Source organism: Mastigoproctus giganteus, chromosome 13, assembly GCF_048544385.1.
Source record: "Mastigoproctus giganteus isolate SK-2022 chromosome 13, ASM4854438v1, whole genome shotgun sequence".
In the NCBI taxonomy this organism is placed as follows: Eukaryota; Metazoa; Arthropoda; class Arachnida; order Uropygi; family Thelyphonidae; genus Mastigoproctus; species Mastigoproctus giganteus.
This window is the reverse complement of record NC_143587.1, coordinates 111,806,499-111,829,418: the sequence shown is the minus strand read 5'-3', so window position 1 is coordinate 111,829,418 and position 22,920 is coordinate 111,806,499. Positions and strand designations below refer to the sequence as shown.

The following is a 22,920-nucleotide window of genomic DNA, read 5'->3' as shown; positions in this document are numbered from 1 at the left end:
TGGAGACTGAAGACTGGGGGTTAAAGGAGGAAGGATGAGGCCAATAGAGTAGGAGGCCTCAATTTGGTGTCAGTAGGGCATGCCCATGCCCTGCCAGAAGGAAGAATGGGGGTGGCGTGAGGGGAGGAGAGTATGACCGTCTCCTCCCCCCTGCCGAGGTGGGGGTAGAAAGGGCCGGACAAGGGAGCCGGCAGGGGTCGCCAATATGGCGTGTGTGCAGAGTGGCTAGGTCAGCAGGTTCAGAACAGCATCACGACACTCACGAGGTAGGTGAACGTTATGGAGGCAGCTGTCTTTCAATGGAAGACAACAATGTAATTATTTACCCGTGCTTTGTCGTGACGTAAATGCCCCGCCCTCTTCTCCCATTGGCTCAAATAAATATCACTAGGAGGAAAACTTTTTTAATGTATTTAGAGATAATTAACAATGATAAACAGTACAGCTGCATTAATAAATACTATATTAGCAATTTTAAAGCTATATAACTTCTAGTAATGAATTTAATAACAATATTAATTTGCACTTATCACTTTTGTGTTATTTTTCAAAAATAAATTTACAGAGCTCTTTCTACTAGCACTGAAATTGTTCACAATATACAATTAGGTTTGTCATAAACTGAATCACTCAGAGGAAAGCAAAACATCGAGCCTTAACAACAGCGACACTTCTCCGTACACACACACACTACAGAAAAGGAAATGATTAAAAATTATATATATATATATATATATATATATATATATACATATATATATATATATATATATATATACACACACAAGTATATATATAAAGCGAACTTTCTTCTCTTGAAGAAAATTTGTAAAGCTCTCTTCAAGATAAAAAAAAAAAAGTCAATGTGTCAGGTTCTGTGATTTCTAATGTTGAAGTCTACAAAATATTTAAATGATTATAAAAGGTAAAACGTTTATATCTCTTCTTTATTAGTAAAACTTTTTTTTCTCAAGTTAAAAAGGTGGGGGTAAGAAGGGGAAGCAGCTGTACACGGTTAGGTGCTTGGTCAGGCAACAAGAGAAGGAATGCACGTGCCCCACTAATATTAAGCAGTGAGGACGTAGGAAGAGAAAGGTGGCTAAGGTGACCTTTACCGTTGGCAAGGAGAGACACGTGCGAACAGTTTATACTACCTTGAGCCATTAAACCTTCAAAGGGAAGCTACAATCTCATACACTGCACGAGGATCTATTATAGAGATATGTATTCCATCGCTACGGCTTCCTGATTCCACCCTAAATGAATCACAACTATTAGCAACATCAGGTCTCATAGGAAAGGTGAATCTTAGACGCCAACTAGTACTTTCCACTTGCCTCAGGTCAGTGACCCTCACATACTCAGACTTTTCCTACATCCGCACACAATCAGGGACGCGTGCGGGTATGTATATGTGTGTGAGTGTGCGCAAGAGCGTAAAGAACAGTGTACATACACAAATTCACGTTAGTGACCTACAGGTTGACGGACGACTGAACTTGATGACCGTACCGATGGCCATATAATAGCCTTTATGCCCCTCTTCCCCCGCGAACAGGTCCCATAACAACGCAGATCGCGATACCGGCCTTCAAAAGTAAAGGGAGTACGATGACTTGCTGCTGCTGCCAGGGTGGCCAGCACTTGCACGTGAAATGATGAGTGAGAGCAGGGGTTGGCCAGCCGAGACGCGTGCTCGACCACATATAAACGGAGTGGCGGACTGAAGGATCCCAGGTAACGCTGTGTTAGCGGTACAATAACCCGTCGAGGATTGCTGTACACCACGTGCAGGAGGAACGCCTCACCCCACCTGACGAACAGCTAGCTCTGTTCTAATCACGGGCCAGAGAAAGTTGATGCCGGCCGTTGGTAGGCTTTGTTAGTTCCCCGCCCCCCTCTTTTCTCTTCCCGCATTCCTTTGCCTTCCCCGAAATCTAAGTGGAGCACTGCGCTCACGAAAGGTCGGGTTACGGCTGTAGGCCCCCTGACCTAGCTGGCACCTCCTAGTCTGTCGCCTTTCTCTCTTTTACTATTAGCATTTTTATTGGCGCTTCACGTCTCCTTAAATACCCCGTTCGCAGTCCCCAACCTTGCATCTCCTGTCGAATTCCGCCACCACTTCGCTCGCCATCCTACGCTGACGACAGGTGACTGAAAATGACGAACCAGAGCCGCCTGAAAGTTCTCATGCTGGGAAGCCCGCGCGTCGGCAAGTCAGGTAAGTGGCCCTCATAATCTCGCACCCATAATAAGGGAGAAGGCGTATACAACAGTGCCATCTATCAGGTGCTAATATGGAGAATGTGCGTGTTTGCTAGCGCTGGTCAACCAGTTTAATCAGTTATCGAAAACGAAATCGATCTCCAGAGTACATTTGGCTCTTTGTTATGTAACCTTAATCATTTTACCCTTTCAGTACCCAAACGGTTAGCTCTTTCTTATTAGAAACATCTAGGTGCCTTTAAAACAGGATCCTCTCACTGCTGTGTTCTCAGTACAAGTAACGAACTACGGCGGCAGAAACTTAGTCAAGACGCCAGTTAAGGCATCTGGGCTCCAAATACTGTTGGGCAATTTTGATTTCAACGAATAACAAGGGACGGTTTGTCGAATCTTATCGCACGCCATGCAAGTAAGATGAAACAACCGATTTACTGACAACTACCGTTACTTACAACCTACTTATTTATCTGCGACAACTTACAACCGACTTTTTCTGTCGGCTGGATAAATTTGTTTAGTATAAAGAACCATAATGAGATATAACACGACTCAGAGGTGGACGCTGCAGTGTGATTAACCCTGCAGTTATATTGCAAATGGATTTTCTCGAATCCACTGCCTTTTAAGTACTATGATATTCTGACGCTCGGGAACTGAATATTTCAATTTTAATATATAAGGACACACTCTCTCTCTCTCTCTCTCTCTCTCTCTCACACACACACACACACACACACACACACACACACACACACACACACACACACACACACACACACACACACACACACAAAGTAATAGACAGAATAATGAAGATTCTTTAACAAAGCGCGCCTCTAAAATATACTTTCGTATTAGTACATATTCATAAATTTCTCTTTACGACATAATTAAGCAATCTTTCACAATTTGAGGATAACGAATAATATTTTTTCCCATTCTTTTAACATAACTGTTAGAGGCATAACGAAACGGACTGTTGATTACATAGCATTTATTTAGTACAGGATATCTATATGTAAAATACTGATGGTTTATAATAATATTTTGACTCCAATGTCTCATGAGAACCATGTTAATAATCAGTCACTGACAATAAATAAATATATATATATATATATATATGTATTAAATTAAAAATCGAAAACTAAGAGGTAAAATGTTATTCAAGTATAAAGAAACATGTTTAAAAAATTTTTCACCTAAATGAAAAACTGCGACATACACTAAAAAACAACAATTTATGCATTAACGTTTACTAAAATGCTTCGTGCGGTATAACTGATAATAAATATGGCGATAGGCTTATATGATGGCATAAAAACAAAATTCCTGAATTTTTCAGCGTAAATATGTGAAACTACCAATATTCTCGTTTACAGGTTTATATAATTTTATTGTATGTGTGCTGATATTATCAACAGACATATAGCAATACTCGGTTATCCATTTATCAGATATGAATTTTTAGAGAGGTGGCAAAAGGTAGGTTCATTGTGAGAGCAGTGATATTTCAGCGGAATATATGCGAAGAGTGGCCCACATATTAGTGTAACGTTATGAGTTTTCCTAAAAAGAAAACCCATAGAACTAATGTGTATTTTGGAACATTATCTGTTACGTACATTCAACAACAACAAACCTTGCGCAAACCACCTTTACCCTGAATGAACTGAAAAAAACATTGAGAATGATATTCCTGAACATAGTTCTCAAAATTGTGTCAAAGACTCTAAAAAGTAAATACTTCCACTACAATATGCACTCAATTAAATTCTGTATTCGTTTTTAATTAACATTTAATTAAAAAAAAAAAACTAGGTTGCATTTGAATTGGATAGCCCTATCCAAAAGCATGATGTAGGCTTGCAAACAGGAGTTTTTTTTTTTTTTTTTTTACTGAAGCACTCAGGAACTTCATTTTGGAGTGGGAAGGCAATTTGGAAGAGAGAGGAAAGTTTCACAAATAGCCGAACAAATTTCAGTCAGGGCAACTTCCCTGTTCAACACGCATAACCGTTCTTCCCCCGCCTTGTATTGGGACACGCAGTTCGAAAAATAGTGATCTATCCGTTCTAGATATCAAATGGCAGGTAGAGGGCAGCACTGTTTGCGGTGGTTATATAAACAGACAACAAGCAGTTAATAGCAAGATGGAACACAAAAGGACCTAGTGGCTCTCATCCAAAGAAGTATTTAGCAGCCCAAGCCATCCTTGCTGAACTCACAAAAAGACAAGCCACTTTCGAAACTGGTTCTAGATGTGTTCTCATCTGGAGAGAAGGTTACACACGTTACGTGTAATAGTCTGGGGAAGGCATTAGGATGAACAGCCTGATCGATCTCGAAGTTGTTGAAGAAGGCACCAAAACTTCTGAAAGGTATAAAGAAGAGATCATTCAAACTTATATGAGGTTTTTAGAAAGTGTTATTAGCTCTATATTCGTTTTCATGGGCTATAATTTCTCTTCCACATAGAATTTAGATGGCCAGTGAATTCCTTCTAATTTAGGATATTCTTCGGATCGGGTAGCTAGCTGGATCTTCAGATCTGAATACAAATGGGTGTCTGAGATGCTTTAGAGAGAATTAGGCACGTCGATCTCCTTCCAGAACGCTCCATGCGCCAGTTCTGCTCTTTTAGAGCAGTAGAATTTATTACAGTATGAGAGGTCGTGTGAGAGCTGTTTGGTGCCAGGGTTAAGCACACTGCCCATTAAATGGCTCTTCGGCTTCGTGATAGTCTCGTGATTACGTTTCATGAAATCAGAGGCATGTTACTCTTCCACAAAAGATATGATAGAATTCCGTCAAGTATATATTTTATGGAAGAGTATTATTGAGCGGGAACATAACGTGTTTGGGAATGTTGATTATCCATATTAAAAAAGAAAAAAAAATCTTGATTATCTCATATTTTTATGGTTGTAACTTAATTTTTGGACAGCAGTCCAAAACGCCTATGCATGTAATCATAAAATAGCTTTTACTCACACGGAACATTTTCAGATACAAAGAAAAAGTTGATTATTCATATTAACAAAATAGGGTGTAAAGAAAAATCTTTCTGCCCCGTCAGAACAGATAATCAACTTTTCATTGTACAGAAGTATAAAACTGTTGGAAAGGGGGAGGAGGGGATTAAACCAAGTCATTTCATTTTCAATGTTCCTCTTCCACAACCTGGACACTGAAAGAGTAAAAATGCGTGTTCAAAACTGAATTCTACAATTTTTGGTTGAAGAGAAGCGACAAGTACTCATTCTTTCGAGTCACGATTATTTTAACGATGTGAAGAATTTATGTATCTATTAGAAAGCATCCTATTAAACGGATGTGATGGAAGCTTTACATATATTTAGTGAATTTGCATATGCATAAAGCACCTGTTGGCTTCACCATGTCCGTCAGTTTGTTAGTCCATATGTAACAACTCGATTTGGATTTTCATGAAATTTTATGTTTGGGAATTTTATTTAAAAAAAAAAATAATAATAATAATAATAATTTTATGTTTAAAAAAATTGCTGCGCCAACCCAAATTTCATTAAAATCGATCTTATTTCTCTTTTTCATACATAAGTTATCCATACTATATTTTCAATTTTATTAAAACTCAGAATGAAAAAAATGAAGCATATTACAACAATGTTGACTACATATTACGATGTGGTACGTGTTGCTATTTGTTTATTTTATTATTTATTAAATAATATCGGATAAATACGTGTTACATTATTTCAATTTTTATTTTTTTTTTTTTATGAAAACTCCAAACACGAAAGGTATCAAAACCTATAGTACTTAGTACCGTGCATGGGTTGAAGGAGAAGTATGGGGGGGGGGGGGAGATGCCGGAAACTTTGCTCTAGAGACTAAACATGGGTTTCACCACTTCAAGCCTCCAATAAGCAAAGTGGTGGTATTTCACCGGTTGATGAAAGTCATCTAAAGTTCAAGCGAAAATAAGTAAAGCATTAAAAAAGTTGAGTGGATGTATATGTTAAGATATCTACAGTAAAGCATATATTATTAATTAATTAATTAATAAATAATGAACTTGTAATAGGTTTAACAGTTATTTACTTTTTCCTTCTACTTATCAGAAAATGAAAACTGAATTAAAAGAAAAAATCGAACGCGTCTGTAATAAAATGCACTGCATACATTACCTACATTGTATTGTTCAATTTATTATTAATTTATCAACAAAAAATGTTGATAAATTTCGACGACATATTTTCGAAGTAGGTGTTATAGAAATTCGCTGGAAATTTGATTATCATAAAGCGCAATTACACATATAGTTGAGTCGCTTTCATACTGCAGGTTATACGTCATGTTTTTCCAGTACAAGTTTGTTTGTTTGTTATTTGATTTTTAGGAGCATTAGCAACTAAGGCCATATTGCTCCGGGATATGCGGTGGTCATTTTGTGACCTTTCCGCATCCTTCGTATTTGGTGGTGACGGGCTCGAACCCCTGTCTAATCAAGAAGCGTGTGCTACGCACTGCTGCTCCTTCCCACCTGGCTACGGAGGCGCCTTCCAGTACAAGTAAACAAGCTCCAGAAGTTCGTTGTAACGCGATGCATGTTGAAAGCAGTTTCACTAAATTTAACCTTCTCGTCCGGCCCAGTACAACACACACACTCTCTCTCTCTCTCTCTCTCTCTCTCTCTCTCTCTCTCTCTCTCTCTCTCTCTCTCTCTCTCTCAAGGTTCGTAGACATCATGCACATAATAAAATTGATTTTCTGTTTATACTCAAAGACGACCACATAAGGTCAGAGTTCACATGATAAGAGAGAATACAAGAAAAATCACCGTATTTAGGTAACCATCTTACCGAAGTTTATCGTTTATGGTCTACTACGAATAAATGGGTATAAAAATCTTTTTCAACTAAACCGCCAGCTTACACACTTAGCAGGACATTTTATTCACATAAAATGCTGATCAGAACTGAACATACATGAGAGCAAAGATGACCATTACTCAAAAGACCTGCTAAAAGACTATCTGATATTCATAATTGAATAATGTCTTCGCTTCTGAATGGAAGTGATTCGAATGAGAAACACAAGAAAAAATTCGGAACTATTAACTTTACACCATACACAACAATTATTTATGAGGCTTCTCCTCTTATATCAGTCTATGCTTTACAGTTTCCTCTTCACCAACTTTAAGAACAAACAGATTTTCCGATAAGAATCTCTAGGAATGATGTTTGAGATACTCAAGATGAAATATGATCGGTTTCGTTCGAGAAACGTGCAAGTTTTCGAAAAAAAGGAACGTGAGCTGACTTTATTAGCGGCTAGATGTTTCGTGCCAGGAAATATTTCGTACTGATCCACGTGAAAAGGCAATTAGCGATCAACATGCTAGCCAGATTAAAGAGGCCGAATAAGCATTCTGCCCACATGAAAAGTGTTTTCTTTCTTCCTTTTTTTTATAATAGCTTCATTCAGAAGAATTTATTTTGCAAATGTTTCTCCAGGTAAGTGGGATAGACTGTATGCTAACTGTCATGGCACTAATATGGATTTTCTTTTGTTTTATTTTTATCAGGCTAGAAAAAAAAAACTCACATATGATTTTCTGTATCATTTTTGAACATGAAAATAGTCATTTTTGTCTTAAGCTTGTAATTAGGTAAAAATGAAAGGAAAGCAGCACTTTGAAATCATCTCATTAATAATTTCATTATAATTAAAAGTTAGGATATGTTTCTACTCTCCTTAAAAATGGGACATAAGAGCTAGATTAATTTAGGAACAGATTACATTTTCTTCCCCATCTAATCCTTGTAGAAGGAATAGAAATCCCACTCAGATTCTCATGTTTTCATTCGGTCACATTTAAATATATATATATATTGTAATTTAGCTGCTAACCAACTGGTAAGAGTCCCCACTGGAGACAATTCCGCATATATGGAACTATGAGCAGCATTAATTACTTGGAAGACTAAGTCAACAGAATATTCTTATATCGTAGCCAAAAACTCAAAACAATCTTCGGATCGTAAATGAACTTCGAATTAACAATTAACTCCAATAAATAATTGTTTCATGATAAATACTGGTCAATGATTTGACCAATATTTATTATCAAATGTGCATGCAGCTTCGTGACTTATAAGGGTCACTTACTGAGATATTATCTTATATTTATATAAGCTAATTGTAAGTTTAATTATGAGGCATAACGAAAAATAACCTTTAGTACAGCGAAGTATGGTCTGATGATGAGTCCCAGCAAGGTTTCCGAAACGTTACCTAATTTTATAGTACGTTTAGGTCAATCAGGGCTAAATAAACTAACTTTGTAAAACCCATGTGGTATAAGTGGTTGTTTAGAGAAAAAAATTCCATGAAAACTAACGCCTCTTCTTAAAAACTAACTTTATACTGTGTATATACGTGCGTGCGAGCGCATAGGCAGTAATCTGCAACATTCGTTATATAAGATGTGTGCAAGTCATATCGTTCCTTACGAAGAAAACTGTGCGTTAGGCGCATTCTAATTGCATCATCAGTAATAGCATGTGGAATGATCTCATTGTTTTCCACAATGCTTGAGGAAGTAGTAGTAGTTAACGTAAAATACTAAAATAAATTTTCTGTTTATGCTCCGGCGACAACCAAGTCAGTAGAGTTTACAATAAATCGTCAATACAAATATTTATCGTATTTACTAGTCACGGGCTTGAACCCCGGTCTACTCAAGGAACGCGTGCTATGCAGTCTCGCTCCTGACCACTACGACTGGCTACGTCAGGCCTACTTCCTCAACCATCTCCTTATCAGGGTGAAATAAAAGTTTTCAAATATTTCCTTTTGTTTTTTAAGGCATAATGACTAATTTAAATGAATATCCCAACAGCTTTGAAATAAAAAAAATAAAAATAAAAAACACCACTTCATAATACATAGTTGATTCGAAATAACGCTACTAGTGGGTGAAAATTCACTCGGGCTGTTACTAAACATGAGAATAGCAATACGTCGGAACCTCACCTCATCACACTACATAACACTGTAAAAATATAAAACAGCCTTGCTACCCGTACCAACGATCTGCAATGCTCTACTACTAGTAGCAGACATTTTTTTTTCCGGGTGAAACTTCACCCAGAGCTACTATAATCCAATAAAGATGGCATACACGCAAGTAATAGAACAAGAACGAGACAACGACCCTCGATAAATTTAGAAAAGGTTGTCATTTCTTCACCTTTTTTTTTTTTTTTTTTTTTTCAGTTTTTAAGCCAGGAATGGGGCTGTGTTAACAATCGCTCTAAGAGGCTACAAAATGAATAATATCAACCGGATCTTTCTATGTGCAGGTCGGCGAAAAATGAACACAATATTATTATTACTCATATCATTTCTTCCTGATTGGGGATCCACCACGTGACGGGTATTCCTACCAAGTACACAGGGTGGTTATTGTTATGTGTGGTGTTACTGTTGGTCGAGGAACTCTCTGACTATCCTACAGGTGTTCAGGATTGCGACTTTTGGAGTTCCTTGTAGGTATTCTCTGGGACACCTATTGCCAAAGACCCTACATAACACCGAGGCTGTTATGTAGGGTCTTTGGCACCATACCTGTGGTCGACACGATGATCGGGATGGTCGTTACTTGTTGCATATGCCACATCTCTTTGATCTACTGTCTTAGGTTGGTGTACGTCCTGATTTTTTCCCCATGGGTTTTCTACAGTTTGCCAGTTTTGGGTACCGCTATGTCAATCAGATAGGTAGCCTTTTCCTTCTTCTTCTTGCCCAGAAGGGTTATGTCCGGTTTGTTGTGCGGGATTGTCCTATCCGTTATTATGGCGCAGTCCCAATACAGCCCCCCCCATACTTCGCCTTGTGGGGCTCGTCTCCACTGACCTCTTTGGGGATGCCTACTCTATCGTCCCTATTCTTCTATCTGTTTTCCCCCCAGTCTTCAGTCTCCCTCCCTCTCTAACTAAATCAACCGAAGTACACCCTTAACAATGCCACCAAATTCTAATCAACGTCTAAATTCTACCGGTTCCCTGTAAATCTCTAAGACAACTAACACTATTAGCTAGCTAGCGTATAGCCTCACATGTCTAAATTTAATAACATCAAAATTTTGCCCGACCTATTTGGCCTTTAACACATCTCTTTAGCGTTCAACCCCAACCAGTGATTTCCTAACAGCAATCCCATTAAGCATTAATGTCAAACGCAATTTTTTTTTTTTTTTTTTTTTTTTAATAGGTCCTAGCCACTGAAATCCCAGGAAACTAGGTGGCAGGACCTGCCAGAGCAATTTGTTGTGATACTGGATACACCCGACTAGCCTCCACGTGGCAAGGTATGGGCAACGTTGGGCCCCACTAGGGGCCTGGCGGCCAATAAGCCGGATAAACAATGGGCACAACATATCACACTGCACAGACATGGCCCACACACTTTCAAGTCTCTGGCTTGACAGTGTACTGTCCTCGATACAGCGAAACACACGCGGAGATGGGAGAAATCCCAAGTGCCGTCCGACACGAACATACCATACCTTACCTTACAGCTTGTGTGTTGGGGTCTCTAGTACTGCCTGGAGTTCGTACTTGTAGTACGGTACATTTTCTTCGCCAGCATCACATTTACACACGCCAGAAACTAATGGACACATACATTATTATTATTATTGCTCTTATATTATTTCTCCCTGATTGGGGGACTCCATACCGTGACGGGTACTGCTACCAAGTACACAGAGTGGTTGTAATGTCTGGTATTACTGTTGGTCGAGGAAATCTCTGACTATCTTACAGGTGTTCAGGATTGCGACTTTCTCGAGTTCCTTGTAGGTGTTCTCTGGGAGACCTATTGCTGCTAGGCTGCTATGTAGTCTTTGGTACCATTCCGGTAGTTGACACGATGATCGGAATGTTCGATACTTCTTGCATATGCCACATCCCCTTGACCTCATGTCTCAGGTTCGTGTACTTCCTATTTTTTTCCTCATGGGTTTTCTGGACATTGCTAGTGTTCAGCACCGCTATGTCAATCAGGTAGGTAGCCTTTTCCATCTTGTCCACAAGGGTTATGTCCGGTCTGTTGTGCGGGATGGTCTTATCCGTTATTATGGGGCGGTCCCAGTACAGCTTGTTGGTTCGGGTCTCTAGTACCCTGGGGTTAGTAATTGTAGTATGGTACACTTTCTTTGGTCAACTGTTATTTCCTCGCTAGCTTCTGATGTATTATCCTAGCAACCTAGTGGTATCTATGGGTGTACTCAGTCTGGGTGATCACCTTGCACCTCACGATGATGTGTTGGATCGTTTCTGAGGCCAGGTGGCATCGTCGACATGTGCCCTCTGACATTCCGGGCTCCTTTGCGATGTATTTTCTATAGTTTCTGGTGTTGATTACCTGGTCTGGGATGGCCAGCATGAATCCTTCAGTCTCGGGGAAGAGGGTCCCACTTGTGAGCCATGCAGTGGAAACAATGTAATGATGTGATCTTGATGGAGGTCATTGTAGTGTCTTCTTTGCCCATCTTTCTAACTTCGTTTCCTGTACCGTCTGGGTGGGAAGGGTTCCTCGCTCAGGTTGAGTGGGGTATACCACTTATCTACCTTCCTTATGGCCTGGTGGAGTGGTGATGTGTTGTTCTCGAAGTAATTCTTCAGGTTAATTATCGCTGTTTTCTGTTGTTCTCTCAAGTCTATCAGGCCCCTTTCTCCCTCTTTCCGAGGAATTGTTATTCTCTCCACTGCTGACTTCGGGTGGTGTTGGCTACTCTTGGTCATCATTGTCCTTGTCTTTCGCATGATATCTTCTAGCTCGGTGTTAGTCCAATCTATGACCCCGAAGGTGTATGCAAGTACTGCAGCTGCATAGGTGTTTATGGCTTGAACTGTTCCCTCCGTTCAATTTTGCTTTCAGCAGGCTTCTGAGTCTCTGATGATATTTTTAGGTCAGGCACTTCTTGATTTTCTTGTGTTCTAACTGCTCAGCCTGTATCATCCCTAGGTATTTGTAGGTCTCTCCTTCTGTCATAGCTTCGATCTCTTTACCAGTCAGCAGCTGGTAGTTTCGGCCAACTAATTTTCCCTGGTTCAGTGCGTGGGTCTTGCATTTTTCTAGATCAAATTCCATTCTGATGTCCTTGCTGAATTCTTCGGTGATCCGGAGTAGTTGCTGGAGTTGCTTCTCGGTTGCCGCGTAGAGCTTGATGTCATCCATGTACATCAGGTGGGTGAGGGTGTACAGGTTCTTTCTTCCTTCTTTGAGGTTATATCCATACTTGCTGCCATTGAGCATGGTGGATAGCGGGTTGAGTGCTAGACAGAACCATAGTGGGCTCAGAGCATCTCCCTGGAAGATTCCTCTTCTAATGGGGATTGGCCTGGTTGTGATGTTCTCGACCTTAATGGTGGTACCCCATTTCGCCATTGTTGCTCCTAGGAAGTTTGTCACTATCGGATTGACCTTGATCTTCAGGGTCTCTATTAGCCAGCTATGAGGTACGGAGTCGAAGGCCTTGCGGTAATCGATGTAGGCCGTGTATAGGTTGCGGTGCTTCTTGAAGGCTTGCTCCATAACTGCGGCATCTACGGTCAATTGCTCCTTGCATCCTTTGCTTCTCCGCTTGCATCCTTTCTGCTGTTTGGCCATTATGTTCTCACTTTCTAAGTGGTCTGATATCTGCTTGGTTATACAGCTGGTCAGGATGTACATCGTTGGGAGGCATGTGATTGGCCTGTATTTCGCCAATCACATGCCTCCCAACAATGCTAAATTTAGCCAGTTTAGCTCCCAAATCGCTAAACTGGCAGACTGTCAGGTTGCCAGTTTAGCGATTTCAGTAGCCAGTATTCCAGGCTGAGGAACATGTTAAAGTGTGTTGTAGGTTTCTTGTATCTTCATCATTAGGCTTCAGATATGTGACTCCTTCAGTGAGAAACTTCGGGATTGTCTCCGGGTGCCTTATAATTCGAGTGAACTGCTCTGCTAGGTGCTTGTGTGTGCAGGTGAGCTTCTTGTACCAGTAGTTGTGGATGTTATCAATTCCCGGGGTTCGCCAGTTGTGGGTGTTCCTGACCGAAGCTCCCACTCTCTCAACTCTACTTTGTCCTTCGTTTTCTTCCGTTCTACTTCTATCCAGGGTGCTCTGCTGTTATGTCTTACTTCACTGCTCCAGATATTTCCCCAGAACTCTTCGATCGTCTTCTTCTCGGGTGGTCCGTTTCCTGCTTTGTCATGTTCACCCAGTTTCCTGTAGAAGGCTCTTTGGTTCTCATGGAAGATTCGGTTGTTTATTTTCCTCTGGGAGCTCTCTTTGTATCGGTGTAGTCACTTGCGGAGTGCGAGGAGGTTCTGTTTCACTGTGTCCAAGCATTCTCCTATTCGCTGATTTCTGGTCTCATGTTTGCTGTAGATGCTGTCTCTCTTGAGGATGCTCTTCACCTTTCCAATCAATTTCTTACTTCTATTACCCTGTTGGTACTGGGTCAAATGACCTATCTTGGCTCTTAATTCTTCTATCTTCTGCTGAAGTCTTCTTTCCCAAGCTGACGGTTCCTTCTGTTTTCGGTTCTTCTGCCTCTGGTCTCTCGTTTCGTTTCCATTAATCTTAGTGGCTGCTATGGCAGCATAGTATACTGCTGTATGGATAACCTCCAGCGTTGCACCATTATTGTCAAGGTAATGTGTCATTATTTGCCGATTGAGGTGGTCTGTTACTCTCCACAGGATTTTATTTGGCCTCTGCTTATGTATCACGTGGGTTCTTGCGGGGTCCATTTCTTCGAATTCTGTTAGGGCCTTCTTCCACTCGTCTTCTATTCTGGACGGCATGACTTCGTCTCTTTCCACTTCAGCTACTCTGGGTTGTATTTCTTGCTGTTCCTCCTCTGGTTCCATATTGACCATATTCTTTGTGCTTTGTAGCAGATCGCTGACATCCTGCTTTATTTTTTCCAAGATGGCAGGAGCTATTAGGTTCTTCGTGACGATGGTACTTCTTTGGTCTGCTAATCGCTGTTCGGTGACCTGAATATCCGGGTATCGTTCCAACCACTTGGTATGTAGTCACGATCTGTACATTGTCATATCGGTCTCTAGCCTGATTATTATTATTATTATTATTATTGCTACTTTTATATTATTTATTATTATTATCTGTTTATTGCCCAAGTTAAGGCAGGGACATGTGTCTGGGGTTACATGGAGCCACATGTGTACTTAACCTGAAAGGAACAGTATTTACAGAATTCTATAATTACATACCTGAAAATTGTGGAATACAGTGGTATCCCAAAATAAGCAAGATAATATTTGATCATAAGTGTTGGATAAAAAGTTAAGTATATGTACAAGCAGGTATTTCCTTAGTTGAAGCAATCTATTTTCCTTCTGGTGGTGTCCCTGAGAGTCATAACGGTAGATTTATGTATGTGTCCATTAGTTTCTGGCGTATGTAAGTGTGATGCTGGCAGAATTTATCGAGGTTGATGGTTAGACTGTTTATCAAATCAATCCTGGGAATAAGCGTCTCAGCCCTTCCAGGTTGCTGAAACTGATACTTAGCGGGAGCCTTGTGTCCACTTCACTTCTTCCGGCAATTCGGGGAGTTTTTATTAGGTCACTGATATCAGGGGCGTCAAGTCGTCCTGTAATTAGTCTGGCCAGTGCAAGAAGGTTAGCTGCCACAATTCGTTGTTTCCATGGTGTGACTTCGAGATTGAAGTAGAGTTTGGCTCTAGAAATAGTGTACTGGTTGCCAGTCTGCCAGTTTAGCGATTTCAGTAGCCAGTATTCCAGGCTAAGGAACTTGTTAAAGCGTGTTGTAGGGACCAATGATCAAATAGTTGCTGCATAAAGAGGAATTGGGTAGAGACATCGAAGGATGTATTTCTTGACCAATTCAGCATTCAATGTGTATCCCCATTAGCTCCTGGCGGATTGCCCACATAGCACAATACCTTTCTGTTTTCGTGTTCAGGAGGTGTGCCTGGAATGTCAGACCCTCGTCCCATACTAACCCCAGATCCTTGTGCGTTTTAACTTTTTTAATGGGTGATCGGTTGATGGTAATGTTGATATTATTGTGTGACTTCTATGAATGACATTTGGGCTGTCTTTGTTGGTTAAATCTGTAAACCAATCGAAGACAGAAATTGTTCAAGTTGATGGATTTTTTAATTTGCCCTCAGAGTAGTGGCAAAAACCTGTTTTTTTTTAGAGGATGTAATGTAAAATTTCAGGTCATCAGCATATGACTGGAAATCAGGTTGGGATGCTAGGAAGGGCTCTAGCACTGCGGAAAATAAGATTGATGATAGGACTCCCCCTTGTGGGATACCCCTATTAGTAGTGCACGTTGTCCGGAGCTACGATGTGAGATGATGAGATGTCTATGCTCCAGGATTGATTTAATTATGCTGAGAATATTTCATGTAATGTTGAAGTAATGCTGGAGAATGATGATTAGAAATGTTATATCTATTTTGTCATTGGCCGCTTTAATATTAAAAAAAAAAAATAACGTCCAGCTGTCCTGTCATTGAGAGCTATCTATCTGGATTCTGATAAGGGTGTCCATGAGGTTACTATTTGTAGATCTCCCCTTAATCATAGCATGGAGGTAGGGGCCGGTGATTGAAACAGTGGTCTGCAATGGAGGGCTGAATTGCTTTTTCAAATATCTTAAAAAGAACCCATAGCTGATGGCAATAGGCCTGAAATCTTGTGGCCGCTTGAGGTCTGGACAGACCCCAAGCGTTGGGGTCCGTCTCTTGGGGTTTAGGGGCTGGATGGACAAAATGCGTGTTCCACATCTTTAGGATCTTTCCACTTTCAACGATTTCATTGAAGATATGTACCAGGGGGGGGGTCTATAATATATATACTACGGATTTTTATTAGAAACAGAGGAAATCGGACAGGGCCGACTACGGCTTTCAGTGGTAGATTTTTGACAATCTCCATCAGATAGCTTCGGGTTATGGTTAGGAGTGATATTGCGGTTTGCATAGAAGGCCAGAAAGTGTTACAGGGAGCTGTGAATGCGATTGGTCAGTCTGTTGAAAAGTGAGCTCGGTCCTCTCTTTAAATATTTCTTCTAATTACTAGGATTTTTTTTATGTAACAAGAATTTTAAAAAGGTAAAATATGCTAAATTACAGAAGAAAATAAATTTAGCCAGGTCCCGACTATAGGACTGGACATTTTCTGTCTACCAATCTATTAGATTATTCGAGGATTCAGTAGATACTGTTATTATACTTCCTGTCTTTTATTTTCTCCTTCTATTATTAAACTCTTTTAACCACCCACCCTGATTCCTGATGACATCTTCCTTATCCTTTACCATATACCACCTATACTCATTTTTACCATTTATACATGCTTCCTTTTTCTGCTCCTTATTTTTATTTTTTTATTTATTTATTTTTTTCTTGGGGCCCTCAATTCACAGATGCAGGTAACTGTCCATTATCCTTACTAATTTGCAAATGTCAGCTATACCTCTATTTCTTACCTTCTCTTACCACAACTTGGCCTGCTATACCATCCATACATCTTTCAATGGTACAATTTTTCCATGACTACAATGTTATAAAAATGTGCCATACATTAAGAACAAGCAACAATTTATTTATGTATTCTATAATCATCCATGCGTTACGCCAGGACTATTTTCCACACTACTAATAGGAAAAATTCCTTGGTTACCTAGCCATATTATACTGGATATTAATGTGCCTATATCTGAGCTTTGTCTGCGCGAGCACTACAGAGGCCAGCCATATAATCAGTGCCCTCCTCTCCCACACCAGTGGAAAAGGCATGGGTTCGAATTCCGTCAATGACGAAGAACTTTTATGGCTTTCTTTTCACAACGTTGCAGAGTTAGTCGGTCTCAGGCATGGACAGCAAGTTTATTTGGGTTTTTTTTTTTTTTTACTCCGGAAACTCGTATTTTTCGTCCGGAAAAACGGAGAAATCGACCAGAAAACCACGCAATTTGTGGACACATTACGCATGTGCAAATGAATTGGTTCTCGGTTGACCCTAATACGACACTTTATTTGTGGCCCTTTTTCAACATTGGATGAATTTTTTTTTCCCCCCCATTTGGACCTTTTAGGAAGATTTATCAACGATGATCGGCAGAAATGGATTCTCGTCGAATCCATTTCTCTCGATAATCATCGAACTAGAACAAAATCCGCTGTAATAATCTCGATAACCTAGATGCTCTACTGTGGGCAGTCGAAGAGAGTTAGACGTGTTTTGTGTGGCTCCGGAGTAATAACTGGAGGCTATTAACATTGAGTGTCTGGAAAACAATTTTTTTTTTTTTTTTGTTTAAAAATTGTTTAAATTATATTTCTGTACTTTTTTGAGTGGGAAAAGACAGTGGTTATCAATGGACATTGCTCTTCATGGATTAATGTTATTAGTGGAGTTCCCCACGGTTCAGTGCTGGGCCCGTTGTTGTCTACATTTATTAATAATATTGAAGATAATATTAGGCTTAATATCTAAATTTTCAGATAATAAAAGTTTGCAGGGAAATTAATGATAATAATCCGTGTAAGCTACTTCAACAAGGTTCAGGAAAATTAGACGGATGGGCTGAGAAGTAGCAGTTCAAGTTTAACAGAGACAAATGCAAGGTACTGCATGTGAATAGCAGTAATCTCAGATTAGCGTACCAACTGTGTAATACTGCACCCAGGGTAGTGAAAAATGAAGGGGAAAAAAAAAACTCGGGGTAATTGTGCAGTCAGATATGGTTTTCTGAGCAATGCAAACAGACTACCATATGGGTTTTGCCAAGATATCAGGAACTTTTGTAGAAGGGATAAAGGGACAATTATCCCATTGTACAAGACAATGGTAAGGCCACACTTTGAGTACTGCATATAGGACTGGAGGCTTCATTTTAGGAAGGATGTGGATCTACTGGAACGAGTGCAGAGAAGGTCAACGAGATTGTTGAAGGGAACGAAAGGGTGGTCTTACAAAGAAAGGCTTCAATTCTTGAAACGGCAGGCGCTGGAGACTAGGCTTCTGCGAGGTGATCTGATTGAGGTGTTTTATGCTTTGAATGGATTGAGCAAGCTCAATGCTGATGAAATTCAACCTCTTGCTCAAACTGCACACATGTTGCGGCATAAATTGAAATTGAGGAAGGATAGTTACAGGATATATGTATGGAGTTTTGTATTCAGTTAGCTAATTGTTGGTAGTTGGAGCAAACTTCCATCTCTTGTTGGAGATAGTATGCGTAGTTTGATCAAGGAAGAACTAAACAAATTTTGGACAGGTGATGTAGTTTTTTTTTTTTTTTTTTTTTTAAAGGCTGATGCTTTATAAGTTTGCTTTCTTTCATAATATGCCATTACTAATAATAATAAATAATCTGCAGGAACTGTACACTAGCCTTATAAACTTCATGTCATTTTATATTCATTTTCACTTTACTAAAAGAATGTAATTTTTTTTAAAAAAAGAAGTAATCATAATAGATTCTTCACTATTACCATAACTTGCATATTTTGTTATTTTACTAACTATAAATTATATTAAAAAAACTGAAGTTGTTGGCTTTTATACTTTTTTCTGTTGCAATGATTTTGAAAATCATGCCAAATTAATAACCTATATTAATAAATTTTCTGTTCCAAAAGAGGATTTTGTTCAGCAGGTAGATTGTAAGCAGAAATAATTAGTTTGTAAGGCTCCAATGTGCATATAATAAAATATAAAAGCAAAAGTTCAGGTAATCTGTAAGACGAGTCTCTGTGTTAGAGCCACATATCAGTTCATCTGTACTTACAAAGGGTTGAGTGATCTTTAGACTGCGACTTTCCACTATCTTTTTGAAGGCAGTTTATTTATTTATTTTTATGTCTTTTTTTTTTAGAATAAAACCTATGAAATAGGATTTAGCTTCCTTATACTATATGAATGTTTAACTTTATATTGTTAGAGGTGTACCTATTTCTGATAAACTAGTTTCTAAGAAAAGCTTTTCTTACATCTTTAAACTTGAGTTCGTCTATTTATTCCTTTTCCCTGTAACTGTATTTGTAAGATTAAAAATAACCCTCCATATAAAAAGCATAAAAAAACAGGGCAACAAAACTAGGTTGGAGATAATGAGAAGCATTTGTTTTAAATAAATGATTCGCGTCTTGTCTATCAAATCTCTTACTTTAATATAAGCATTAACTAAAGAATCCAGAATTCAACCTTTCGGTTGCACATCAAAACGAACCGATAATTTCAATTCATTCAAAAGTACTAAAGAGCTATCATACGTACCTCTATCCACCAAGTAAAATGGACAAGAATAGAACTTTCTAAAATATCTAACCCGAATCCTCTTAAATTCATCTATTAGGTAAGATAACATAAGACATCGCATTCTTTGAAAGTTTACAGCTCATAGACCACTGATGATAAAACAACAGCATGCATACTATTACTAATTATATCGACTATTCTCGATACTGGTATGCTGCCGGTGTAATTTACTTCAGGTCAATCATAAATACTCATTAATGCATTTATCCATTTTTATTTTAATACATTTTTTTTAACGGTTAATCGGCCATATAATATAAATGACGAAATCTGTAATGTAATTGTTTGCCAAGTTACGCAGAAACAAAATTCTAATATTTGAAACTTTCAATTACTTTTTATCTTTTTATAATATCAATGAAACCTATTTATTAATTTTATTCTGTTTTTTTAAGGAGCTATCGCATATGCGTAAAGTGCCTATTGTCTTTCACCATGTCCATCTGCATCTAACAACTCGACTTCCTTTGATTGTGGAAGGATTTCCATGAAATTTTATATTTGGCTCTTGTAAAAAGATTTTTTGTCGGGCCATTCGCCAATTATTATTTCTTTGTACATCCATCCATTCGCATGTAATAACTTAACTGTCAGTACATGGGTTTCATAAAATTTTGTATTTCGCTCTTTCAGAACGATTTGTTGGGGCTTTCCAAATTTAATTAAAATCAGATAGAAATCCAGCAATTATTAATATAGTATATATTATATGATTTTCCAGCAATTATTATTTCTTTGTCCGTCCGCATGTAATACCTGGACTCCCACTGGATGGATTTTCATGAAATTTTATATTTAGATCTCTCAGAAAGATTTATCGTGCCTCCCAAATTTCCTTAAAATCGTTCCAATAGAAATCCGACAATTATTAATTTTTTCCATACATATCATATACTGCACAGGCTATTCATATACAATATTCTATATATTGTTGATGAAACACTGGATATTATGTTTGATGCCATGTGCTGGTTGGAGGAATAAATGGACAATGTCATGGATGCGCAAAAACGAAATGTTCTCGGTTCGCGCGTGAAATTCGTTACTTTTTTGCTAGTTACTTTTTTTATAAATCATAAATTATTACTATTTGCTGATGCGCCAGAAATTTAACGCACTATGTACATTAACCAACTTTTTTGTTTTCTATGTATATAGAGAAGTCATGATAATAATTTACTATATTACAGTATTTATCATATTATTAATATTACAACATTGCAATATTGGTCATATTGAAAAATTCCATCACGGTTATTTACCAGATTGGTAAATTACAGTGATGGAAATTGGTTACGATACCTAGTTACACAAATTACTCTGACCACTCAATTTGTAAATCTTAATAAATGACAAGAACGATCTTGGTACTCTTGATTCTTTCTCTATGAGTATCTTTACTGTGACCATGAACTTCAACTGGAGCAGAAGTCCCAAACTGGTCAATAACAATGACGTTCGAATTAAGAAAAAAATTAGTTATTAATATATCTGAATGTAAATTTAATGATAGAAATTGAGCTAGTTTTTTTTACTGTCCTATTAATCAAAAAAGGCCAGATCTGGAGAATTCAGAGGCACGTGGTAGTCGAGAAAATACGATAACATGAGTACACTGCCTGAAGCTGATATCGTAGTTCTTCCCTGCAACGATTATAGCAGTTATTTACTGGTGTAAGTACGTACTGCTAAAAAAAACTTCACTGGTGAGGGAGGAGGAATCCACGTAAAGGCAATTCTCAACCCAAATCGATCGCCACCATGTCATTGGCTGACTACCACTCATGTTATTACTTATAAAAATGAGAACTTTATTTTTAGTATTTCATCGAAAAGTACAAATGCAAAAAATACACATGATAATCACTTTAAAACAATCAAAATGTAATATCATGAATAAAAGGAATTTTTAAAAAGATACCCACGAAAGTTTTCCCCGCGCTTGCATGACAGAAAGCAGTTTCACTTCTGCATACAGAGAAACAAATGTTACCTAATCGTCTGCTTTCCCATGCGCTCCAGGGTTAAATATCTGTGTACAGTGTATTTTTGGTTATTTTCCAACATTTTTGATTTATTCATTACTTTAATCATAATAACACATTTTTGATTTGATTTATTGCATACTTTAATAATAATAATATTTTTTCGATTTATTCCGTACTTTAATAACAATAATAATGAGCAACGATGCAAGAAGCAATTAACCATTGATGCCACAGTTAAAGAGCAAGCCTACAAGAGACGCAACCCGTACACGGCCTACATCGATTACTGCAAGGTCTTCGACTCCGTGCTTTATAGCTAGCTAACAGAGACGTTGAAGATCTATAAAAGTCAATCCGACATTGACAAATTTCTAAGAAGCAACCATGGTGAAATGGAGTACCGCCATCAAGGTCGAGAATGTCACAACCAGACAGAGAGGAATCTAACAGGGAGATGCCCTGAGCCCACTGTGGTTCTGTCGCACACAACCCGCTATGCATCATGCTCAACAACAGCAAAAAGCTGTACACCCTCTCTCACCCGACGTCGTACATGGATGACATCAAATTCTATGACCGAGAAGCAACTCCAACAACTACTCCGGATTACCGAAGCATTCAGCAATGATATCAGGATGGAATTTGGTCTAGACAAAAACAGCACCTACGGATTGCATCACGGAAAATTAGTCGCCCGAAATACCAGTAAAAACTGGTAAAGAGATGGAACAAATACCTGGAGATGATGCAGGCTGCAGTTGGAACACAAATAGATCAAGGCCAGCCTGACCGAAAAATACTAATACCATCAGAGACTCAAAAGCCTACTCAAAGCAAAGCTGAATGAGGGAACACAGTTAAAGCCATAAACACCTATGCAGTCCGAGTGCTAACATACTCCTTCAGGATCACAGATTGGACTAACACCGAGCTGGAGAATATCATGAGAAAGACAAGGACAATGATGACCAAGAGCCGCTAACACCACCCAAAGTGAGCCGTGGAAAGACTGACAATAGCTCGGAAAGAAGGAGTCTAATAAACCTCATCGAGGTTTATTAGAACAACAGGAGACAGCGATAGCTAATCTGCGGGATGACTTCAGGTTAGCTATTCCCCCGAGACTGAAGAATTCATGCCCGCCATCCAAAACCATTTAATCAACACAGGAATTATAGAAAATAAATCGCAAAGGAGCTCGGAGTGTCAGATGACAAATGTCGACGATGTCACCTGGCCTCAAAAACGATTCATTCAACACAGCACCATATCACGGATTGTACCAGGGAAAATTAGTAAACCGAAACTACCAGCTGCAGATTGGTAAAGAGAT

General features: G+C 38.8%; 1 protein-coding gene across 1 annotated transcript in view; it reads left to right on the top strand.

The window, feature by feature from the left end:
• Nucleotides 1–1,758: 1,758 nt before the first annotated feature.
• The window catches only part of LOC150076363 (ras-related and estrogen-regulated growth inhibitor-like protein A), a 148,154-nt gene continuing 126,992 nt past the window's right edge, over nt 1,759–22,920 (top strand). Inside the window, exon 1 of the mRNA XM_090387473.1 lies at nt 1,759–2,221. Within this exon, the coding sequence (XP_090243599.1) occupies nt 2,161–2,221 (61 nt within the window). The 5' untranslated portion in view covers nt 1,759–2,160. The remainder of the gene's footprint in view (nt 2,222–22,920) is intronic.